The sequence below is a fragment of the Hypomesus transpacificus genome, chromosome 17 (assembly GCF_021917145.1).
Source record: "Hypomesus transpacificus isolate Combined female chromosome 17, fHypTra1, whole genome shotgun sequence".
In the NCBI taxonomy this organism is placed as follows: Eukaryota; Metazoa; Chordata; class Actinopteri; order Osmeriformes; family Osmeridae; genus Hypomesus; species Hypomesus transpacificus.
The window spans coordinates 5838908-5849941 of record NC_061076.1 but is presented as its reverse complement, the minus strand read 5'-3'; the positions used below and the strand labels follow the sequence as shown (position 1 = coordinate 5849941).

Genomic DNA, 11034 nt, shown 5'->3' with positions numbered 1-11034 from the left:
TTCTGCGCGCTCACACGCTGCTGCGGAGAGAGCTTGTGATGGGAGTAGTACTACGCGCACGTAGGACTAAGAAGTGGACTCACCTTTGTCATTGCATCAACTAAAACCGAATGTAGGGTATCATTTATTTGTTTACAGAGGAGGAAATGATCAACAAATATTTTTTAACAACCCACTGAAGTTGTTGGATCTGTCCGTTTCGCCAGGATTACAGCGATGGAAGAGGAGCGCACAACTTTGCCCATAATGCCTCCACGGAATCTTCTCTACCGACAGTCTTATGGAATATAGTCCTGTATTTCACAATTTACATGTTGTGTCATCATCCCCCGTGAAAAATAAACTCTTTGTTTTATCCATCATGCTGTCACTGTGGGTTTACATGATATACTGCTGTGTTGGCTACTGTTCAACAATGCCAAATGTAATGGTCGGTTCTGTGACTAAACATGAACAATTCGAAGTGGAGAACGGAGTAGACGTGGAATTTGATCTTAAAGATGTAGGGATGTCCAGAGACTTACTGAATAATGAAAATGATTTAGACAGCAGAGGAGAAGACTGGGATGAAATTAGAAGTGAGCAGAGGACGGTGGAAAATAATGCCATGTCAAGTATCTTCAATGAGTCGGAAAGTAAAAAGTTGCCCCAGGCAATTATCATCGGGGTGAAGAAGGGAGGCACGCGGGCGCTGCTGGAGTTTCTCCGCGTGCATCCAGACATCAGAGCTGTGGGAGCCGAGCCTCACTTCTTTGACCGGAACTACGACAAGGGACTGGAGTGGTACAGGTAACTGACACAGCAAGTGCACACTACATAGAATATAACTTTGACGAGAAAGAAATTCAGAATTGTATTGTACTCATAGGATTCATTTGATGTAATAATTCATTTTAATTTCCACCAAGACAATCCATGATTTATTGATTGGATTTTTACGATTGAAAGGATTATAGTATATACGAGTATATCATTTTTGGTTGGTGGTTGAGACAGCACCCCCTCAGAACCGTGCATCTCGGGGTCTCCTCAGTTCACCGAAGAACGATGACGCACAGCGCAGGGATAGCCTACACTAGCTTTGATAAGGGTGTATGCTATTACATCTCAGATGCAGTATGGTCATGCGAAAATGAAGATGGACATCTGGTCTTTGTGGTGTGTCGCACAGTGCACACTAGCTGATTAGCTAATTAAAAAGGATTAAAACATAAACACACATACACACACAGACAGTGCAATGGGACAGATAGTTGCTGCTCAAGGATCACGTTATAAAAACAAAATACGTTTTTATAGGACCAATCAAGCAATCAGGAAATGCTTTAAATTATGATGTGTGACCTAAATAACTTATGAGCCATAAACAGTTGACTATTGAACTTTAGGACTATATTACTATATAATCTAGCGACACCGCTCATAATGAAACTGCATCCTGTATTCAAAACATATTGAAGACATTGATGTGGCTTTAAGTCTGAGCCTTGATTCATTGCAAACAAAGATGATTGGTTTTGCAAACACAGAGAATGTAAACATGTCATACACTTGTAATGGCTGTGAACATAGTTTTGCACAAAACTGTCTATTTAGCTTGGTATGACCTTCAACGTGAGTACCAAGAATTGCCAATGCTTGGTCTCTGGGGTTCCACCAGCAACTGTATTATGAAAAGGAGAGGGCTACAGCAGTTAGAGGAAACATGACACACGGAACAATTTCATTCTACTAGCGATTTAGCTTGACATGAGTTTCTTATTGGGTTCAAACACGCAGTGCCTCGTTTATGGCCAGAAATCATGAGCCTAGCTCCTGACATAATTTCTTAGCAGTCCCAGGTCAGATTCAACCAATCCTAGATATGGATTCAGTTGCAGTAACTCTCTTTAGAACCTGAGCTTTGGCTGGGGCTCAATTTCAAAGACAGACATAAACCTGGGGACTGTATAGCAACTTCCAAAAAGCTTCAGATTTTGGGTGGAGTCCTAAAGATGCATCACTTACTTTCTGCTTAAACTCCTGCAGCTGAACGGCCAGAGAGCCTGCTGTTTGTGTGTGATAGGGGGTTCAACCCCGGTGATGACTTGTCTAAAATGATTTCTCCATATACTCAATTTGTGCATTGAGACCTATGTCAGTGACACCAGTGGTATGTTGCTATTATGAAATTTCCCTTTGGGGGTTGAATAAAATGCCTAGCTATGATTGAACCTACAGTGACTAACCATTGATGCACAATTAGTGAGTCTTCGACAAAGATACTGTACATATATTTCAGGGGTGGATTATTATATTGCAGACTAAGAAGTCACAGGTTCAAATACCCTGTGTTTTGCTTTGGATAAAAGCATCTGCTAAATTAATATTTGATATGACCCTTATTATGACAGTTATATTTCCCTACAGGGCATTACTAAAAGAAGGTTTCATGAATTATTAGTTATTGAGGACACAGCATCAAAAGTTGTCTCAAGGATATGGATCGATGATGAGACATCTCAGGACAAGCATCTTGACCAATGACGCGCACCTGAACTTTAATTAAATGAGTGAGTGAGAGAGATTAGCAGACAATTTTAAAGGGTCCAACAACCGCTCCAAAGCCGCCCTCATATCACCACAAAGGAGGAAGTGAAGCGTTTGTTCAAAGGACTTTTCGCTCAAGCTCCTCCAAGAATTTCCGGACAGGTTTAGGACACTGTGTGTTGAGATGGCTTTTGTGCATCTCCACTCACTGAGGAATGAATATAGATGAATGCAGGACCACAGTTTTCACCAAATAGCGATGATGTTTGGTCATTTGCACACGTATCAGGCTTAAATCAAGAAGTCAAATATGAAAATCCCGTTTCTGACAGCGCACTAAAGGCACATCCTGCTGTTGAACATTGTTGTTATTGGATGGATGTACTGTTACGTGATTAGAGGCAGTGTGGTTGTACCTAGAGGCTTGGTTAATTAAACCTTTCTCTGGAGTGGTGATCTGGTTAATTAAAACATCTTGGCTTGAGTAAGCCCAGTCAGACTAGAGCAGTGGTGGTTGACCTTAGACCGTGGAACAGCACAACAAGCAACCCTTAATGATCACCTCGTGCAGGGGGGGAAAACCCTGCTTATCTTTGTCTCAATGCACCAGCTAGCTTTAACACCACCGTGTTAGTTTCTCTGAGACACAGCCACCTGCATCTCATTCAAGTCACCATCAAGTCACATGCGTATCTACGGTTCAACGTATCAATGGTTAGTCACAGGGCTGGTGTGTCCAAAAAAAACAACCATCAAACCAGAGTAGCTAGATGCTAGAAGTTAACCCTGATTCTAAAGTGACTTTAGCATATTTCCTCTAGAGTTGTACAGAATGATCAATGGAGGACAGAAGGAGGGCTCGCTGAGTACATACGGCTTGATTGTCTGTCGCTCTTCCCCAGTTGTACCACAGACTAATTGTTGGTCGAAGGCCCGTGGAGAGGAGAGAAGGGCAGGTTGCTGGGTGGGCCAATCCCCCCCCATGGTGGCTTTGAGCCGTGCCCACACTGTTGGACCAACACTGGGGAGGGCAGCCGTGTGCCTCCTGCTGCAGGCTCACACAGGAGAAGCCTCCCTCAGCGGGGGAGCCTGGCCTTGAACGCTGCCCGCTTTCCCCCATAGACAGAGAGAGAGAAGCAGTCAGGCAGTTGTGCACGCTTCTTCATACAGAGCACAGGAGGGGGACTCCAGAAGTCGTGGGAACAGTTTCCCTTTTCTTCACCTCGCTGTTTTTCCCCTTTTATGTCACATCGCTACTTTTCAGACACTTTTTTCTCTCCTCTCCCTACTGGCTAGATTACCTTCAGGATCTACAGAAATGTGAGGGGCTTTGTATATAAAGTATATGTATATTTCAAATTCAAGGTATGTTAAAGCGTTTGTTTTTTCAGTTGAAGCTAAAGTGTCCTCCTTTTATTTCCCTCGTTTTGATTCCAAAACCAGTGCCTCTCCAATACAGGTACATGTTTCCCCCATCCTTACTTAAGTTTCTTTTTTTTAACAGCTTCAAGTTTTACTGAAACAAAAAGTGTGTTTTGTCACCTAAGTCAATGACACAGTCAGAAAACTGTTCCAATACAAAAACAGAGCCCCATGGGGTTTTTCGCTAGGGCCAGAGGCAGATAGCGGGCACCACATTTAAGAGAGTCTTTAGAAAGGGCAAAAGTTCTATAGAGCTGTGTGAAAGGAGATGTGGGAGAACCCCTGAGGTTTGCATTAACCCCCTTGATAAAAGAGCAGACAATTGTGTGAAACGTGTTTTCTCTTCCTTCACTTTGTATGCAAATGTGGCCAGGAGGGTGAAAGTGCTTTTTGACAAACACAGCATGACGCCATCGCAGAGAGGCTTCAATGGAACACGGCCATGAGGAGATTCGGGCACTAAGCCTCCGCTTTTTAGACCGACAGTTGACTCTCCTCCGGGGGATTTCAGAGAGAAAAGTTGCTTTTCCCATGAGGAGGTTCATGTAAGTCCACCAGCGGGTTGTGCTGAGTCACCATCCTTAGTAGTTCTCATGGTCACTTGGGGATATAGGGAAGTCAGGAAGGCTTTCTATGTAGGTTCTTCCCAGCAGAAGTTAATGCATCAGCAAATTGATGGGAAAAAGAACGAAAACAATCTGAAAATCAGGTAGCCAGAGTAGGAGGGTTTTAAAATTTGCTTGCTTTTAGCATTCCTAAAATAGTTTTAGAAACAATGTAACAGTGTTACAGCTTGGAAACTGACTAATGGACACAATGAAATGTTTGTTTTATAAATGAAAATATTTGAATGTATGTGACCTTTCACCAATCAAATCCCTAAATTAAACATTTAGTTTCAAAATAGATTGCCAAGGCTATTTTTTGGGGAGGCATTTCAGCCCCCTTTGACGTCCATGGAAACCTTAAGAGTTTTTTTTTCTTCTGTTGTTCACTCCTCTATCCTCTCAGGAATTGTTATACTCCTCATTGTTCTCTGTGGAGTGTCTTCTGAGAGAAAGAGTTTCCTCCCTCACTTTCCTCTTCACCGGAGCTGTGACAACTAGTCAGTGTATCTTTGAAATCCTCCAGTCCATCTCCTTTCAAGCCATCCTTTTGTCTTTGTCTCTTGGACTTTTTTTGGAAGTCTGTTTGTTGCTACAGATTCCTATCAGTCCAGCCCATCTCCGCTTCCCGTGCCCTGGCCCAGGATCACCTGGGATCACCTGGGCCAGTGCGTCATCCACTGACGAAGCGGAACCATGGAGATTGACATTTAAAGATTCTAAAGCATTCAGTTAACCATACATACAATACCTTTATGACCTGATCATTGACGAATGCATTGCTGTATAATGCCGCAGTAATGTTGCCACAGATGTGGTTATCTGAGTGAAAATGTAGGCTTTCCTTGGTCAAGCAGATACATTTGGATATCCGTTGATTGAAGCAACTGTGTGGTTTCTGATGTTCTGCTCTTGTACACTGAACGATTTGTTAATGCTTTTTATACGCAGGAAACAGGCAGCGTGTATGTATGACAGTTGTACCGAGAAAGCCAGGATGGTGACAAATTCCACCTCCTCTTCTCTTCAGTCCTGGGCCTCCCTCCAACTGAGAACCAGGTGGCCTTGAATCCTCCTGCAGCCTCACGTTGGCTCATGAACAAACAGCCTGGGAAAAAAGCTCTCCATGCGCTATCTTAACTGGCAGGAATGCCGTAGAGATACAGTATTGGACGTAAGAGCTCCTTAATAAGGCCCGGCGTGCCATGTGAGATGATGACATTCACACGTGTGATAAGGTAGACTGGAGTCTGGGAAGACCCCGCCCTGAGATCCTTCTCCCTTTGATTCATAGCTAGAACCTGTGTCGAACCGAAGCTCGCTCCGATTATTCTAGAAGTGTCTGCATACCACCACCTCTCATCCACTCTGTTGTGGCTGGAGAAGGGAGGAGGGGGTGTTCCCACAGTGGCACTGAGCTGATTCATGAAACTGAGTGTGTTCCTAAGCAGCGTGTTTCGATTTGTAGCACAATAGCATCGCTAATTGTTTACACACCAAAACATTCAGGATGTACCTACATTTCAGGTTGACCAAATGATGGCCAGTTAGAAGGTATATTAGGTATATAGCATGAAGCAAGTGTCAGCCTTAAGCCTGTAAGCCAGTAAGTCTGAATGGCAACGCTTGTTCTGTAAACTTAGATGTAAGTACTATACAAATCAGCGAACTGCATGTCACATGCTGTGTTGTAAATTCCTGCCTTTGAACCTGTTTCCTGATAGAAGAGTATGTAAACACCAGACAAGCCTTCAAACAGCCCTGGAGCCAGCTTAATGGACGCACCTGACTAGCCACCAGACAAAACACAGGAAAGCTCCAAAGTAGACCCTATCGGATTAGTGTGTGTGTTTTGTTTGTGCGTGTGTGTCTGAGTGTTGGTCTTTGGAAGGGGGGGGGGTTATCTAGTGGTAAAGGAAGACAGCATTTTAGACCAATATCTGAAGAGTAGAAAAGGGATGTAGCATTGGTACCTGGCAGTGGGTCATGAGTTTGACCTCGGCAATCTTTCGGTTTATCTACTACCCACCTCTCTTTCCTGATTCCATCTAATCTCCTCTTTCCTCTTTAAACTAACATTTCTCTGACATTCTTAATCTCTTTCTCTACTCACTCTCTCCTTCTGCTTATTGCTATCTTCATAGCCCCGCTTTTCTCCTCGGTGACTTAAGAAGCCGCATGAAGGACAGAGTTTGAAAAGATGTTCTCTTCCATTTTCAAAGGACACTCAAGCTGCTTCAAACGTGTGAAGATGTGACCGTTTTTAACACTGTCTGATAGATAGAAGATACACTTAAAACCTGTTTGTTCAAGGCAACATTGTTTATTAAGCAGAACAAATTGCGAAAGCTTGCTGCGTCTGCCCCCCAAGGGCATCTCTCTCGCCTACCGTTGGAGTGGATGTTCTCTCGCTATCTCTGTTTAAATGAATAATGCATGCACCTCTCACACAGGTTTGTTTTGCTTGGGGACTAAGTGGAAAGTTTGATTGGTAGTAAGTTTCTGTCTCCCTCGAGGCTTCGGGAAAAGCTTGAGGCACTCAGCTTGTGTATCCAAGAGATACAGCAGATAAGTACAGCGCTTCTGATGTTAGTTGTTAGTCTCTCTCTCTCCAGTCCTGTTGCCTGGATGGGTTCTAAAGGGTTTCTACACCAGCTACAGAGGGGGTCAGATGGCTGAGCGGTAAGGGAGACGGGCTATTAATCAGAAGATTGTTGGTTCGATTCCCAGCCGTGCCAAATGACGTAGTGTCCTAAGGCAACTTCACCCTACTTGCCTCGGGGAGAATGTTCCTGTACTTACTGTAATTTGCTCCGGATAAGTGTGTCTGCTAAATGACCAAATGTCAACGTAATCTACAGCAGTAAACCTTCTAGGGAGAAAGGAAGAGAACGCATGTGAAGTTCTAGTGAACTGGATGCAGAGAGTGTTTATTTAGTTGGAGGTTTGTGGGTTTATTGCATGAGAAACACCTTATTGCAACACAGCCCCTTGTGTGTTCACTGGTGATTAAGCCAGTGCAGTCTTCCCGGTAGACACAGGAGTCCTCCCTAGGCTCTCCCCTGCAATATACAGGGTGTCTCCTACCTGCTCCTGCAGCACTAATTAGTTTGATATTATCTCTGGTCTTTTCTTATTAGAGCTTCTGCTTCTTGCATCAATGGATGGCCATACAACATAATCATTTGTCATTTTAATTACATTTACCTATCCCATAGCAATAACATTTAAATGAAGGTTCCCATTCATTTCATCTCAAGTTGATGGGAGGACTGAAGTTGGGCGAGTCCGCAGGCAAATTAAACACGTTCAGGAAAGGCAAGAAGGCACTTCATACAATTGTTCATCCTTTCATTTGTATACGTATGGATACACTCTTTGCCCTTAACTGTCTGTGCTCGGTATTCTGTGTCCTCTCTCCGCCTGTATTCCTTCCACCCTGCATTCCTCCATCTCTCTTTTTACAGACAGTCAGCTTTAATGCTCCAGTGTGTTTGGGTTAGTCCTAATCCCTACCGGCCCACTTTAGCCATTAGTCCATCAGGGCTGCTGTTAACAGGCTCATTTAGGATCTGAAAGAGTCAAACCCGGTCAGTAAATGATGCCATCGTGGGAGCGGGCAGCTCCTTAGCACATGACTCCAAGGAATGGGATTCACGTCGGAAAATAATCTTAGGGATATCTCTGTCATATGTCTACACTTGAGCTTTTTCTGTGTCTGAAAGGGGAGCTGTAAATCATCACAATACTAATATAGTTTGTAAACTTTACTACCGTCCAGTGTAAGTACATTACAAGACATCCAATGTGCTATGTGGTGTTCGAGGAAGCGAATGTAACCAAAAATACATGATGAGTAAGTCCTGGTCAAGGACACTGGGTTTATACACATCTCACACGTCGCTTGGTCCAGTGAGTGACAGGTTACAATGAGCACCGCTCCGGTCTGTCTGTGTCTAGGCCAGGCTAATCTGACCGTCTTATCCATCGTGATGGTGCTGGATCAACAGAACAATGGCATGTATAAAGCGGTACTGCTGCTGGTGTCTCTCGTGACTGTATGAATCGTGGAGCATTCCCTGTGACTCACCACCATCTCTCTCTCCCTGTCTCCCTGTCCCTCCTCTCTCTTTTTCTTTGTCTCCCCGCAGGGATCTGATGCCTAAAACGCTGGAGGGCCAAATCACCATGGAGAAAACCCCCAGTTACTTCGTCACAAAGGAGGTTCCCGCTCGGATCCACGCCATGTCAAAGGACACCAAGTTGATCGTGGTGGTCCGGGACCCGGTCACACGGGCCATCTCCGACTACACTCAGACCCGCTCCAAGAAGCCCGACATCCCCTCCTTCGAGAGCCTGACCTTCAAGAACGTGACGGCGGGTCTCATAGACACCTCGTGGAGCGCCGTGCAGATCGGCATGTATGCCAAGCACCTGGAGCGCTGGCTGCGCTACTTCCCCATGGAGCAGCTGCTGTTTGTGAGCGGAGAGAGTCTGATCAGTGACCCGGCGGGTGAGATGGGCCACGTGCAGGACTTCTTGGGGATACGGAGGGTGGTCACGAACAAGCACTTCCACTTCAACCCCACCAAGGGCTTCCCTTGCCTCAAGAGGCCCGAGGGGAATAGCAAGCCTCACTGCCTGGGCAAAACCAAAGGCCGGACCCACCCCAACATTGACCCAGATGTAGTGCAGAGGCTAAGGGACTTCTATAGACCCTTTAATAGGAAGTTTTACCAGAGGACTGGACATGACTTTGGCTGGGACTGAGAGATAACTTTAGCTTTTTCTGTCATGGTGTTTTTTCGGTCATTTTAACACAATGGAGATATCGTTGAACAGTGTATAGTATACGGTGTTTGTGTAAAAAGTACAGAATTCTATTTTATGATAATTTATTTCTATGATATTAACTCACTATGCTGCCTACATTCATGATCTATTCAAATATGTTTTGTTCATTTCACTTTAACTATTCACAGGCTTATTTACTCATTTAAGTTATCTTGATATCGTCCCCTCCAAATATTAGAGTTCTCAAATGTTTTTAAGAAGCACAATGTACTCTGTTACGGGTATTACAAGCAGGGTCAAATATTGTATTTTCCAGAATAATACTGTACATATCTCTTGACTTCACAATGCTGCTCTAGCTTTGTTCAACGTTAACTAAGTTTGGAGGAGACAAATAGATGGTGATTCACCCATCCCATCTGCTTGACCTCTGAAGGTCCACAGGCCCACTTAAGGGGGTCGATACAGGCCTAAACTGATCCAGAACCACTTGCCAGGTAAATCAATACTCTCACGTCCTCATCATGTCACTTAGCTCTGAATAATGGCACAGTTCAGGATTTGGGGGGGGATGCACGCAATAGAATAAAAATCCATCAAAGAGTGAATTACAGTTAACATACTATTGTACATTCACGTTATAACCTGGAAGACATTTCCTATGGAAGAGAATCTATTCATTTGTAAATTAGATAGGTTTTACATTCTTGTTGAGTAGTTGTTTATGATGAAACTCATACAGTATCATGTTGTCAGCCGTGTGGTCTGTGGCCTGCCCAGGTTTTGAAGATGCAGTATAGCAAGTGTTTTTGACAAACTACAAACCTTTTTGAAAAACATGGTGGGCAAAGCTTTAATCCTTACAAGCTTATGTTTCAGTTTCACAACCCCTTTATCTGCATGGACAGATGGACACATTGTGTTGTGTGTGGTCTGTAGCTGTCAGTAAGCTGTTGAAACAGGCAAGGTCACACTTGTAGTTAATGATAGCCACAACCCTAACTATGGATCTCCATGCAAAATTGTCTTTTAAGACATCAAAAAGAACCTCAGACTATGAGTTATATAGTTTTGAATATTTGATTGTCAAGGATGCAGTTAGCCCAGTTATTGTTTTGTTTCTTGGGAACTCAGTGTGATAGTCCTACTTACGTTGTGGTGGAAGGAGATCTCCAAAGCTTAGTTCTTTCAGGGCTCTCAATTCTTAGGTTGGTCGATGTATGGTTGAGTTTTATTCAACTGTGCTGTGCTGACACAGACATTGTTCATGTTTTTTTACACCAGAAGTCAGATGATGTATTGCAAGTCTTCAAATGTAAATACAGTGCATATGCTAAGTTACCATATGTTTTCTTTTACAAAGATGATAATGAAAGTCATGTGACTGGGGACTGGAGTATGGAACAGACATTGTTATATCTTTGAAGTCAAATAAATATATTTTCAACCACAAATACCTTCAGGTTTGTCAGCAATGCTGTGTATTAACTATAGTGCATTTGGAGTTATACGATGCAAACGTTTCTCCAGTTTGACTTCATCTGGACATGCCCCTCAGAGCTTTTCGTCTCTCACACTGCTATTTCTGATCATTGATGATGAAGTTGGAAGGAACCCGGGGTCCCTGGTGACTAGACTACAGGGGACCTTGTGGGATTTCATGAGCACCATGCGGTCCATACTT

General features: G+C 43.7%; 1 protein-coding gene across 1 annotated transcript; it reads left to right on the top strand.

The window, feature by feature from the left end:
- hs3st3b1a (heparan sulfate (glucosamine) 3-O-sulfotransferase 3B1a) lies at positions 1 to 10795 on the top strand. Its single transcript, XM_047038223.1, has 2 exons — positions 1 to 789; positions 8708 to 10795. Exons 1-2 carry the CDS (start codon positions 281 to 283, stop codon positions 9324 to 9326), a joined length of 1128 nt encoding a protein of 375 aa, XP_046894179.1. The 5' UTR covers positions 1 to 280; the 3' UTR covers positions 9327 to 10795.
- The last annotated feature ends 239 nt before the right edge of the window (positions 10796 to 11034 follow it).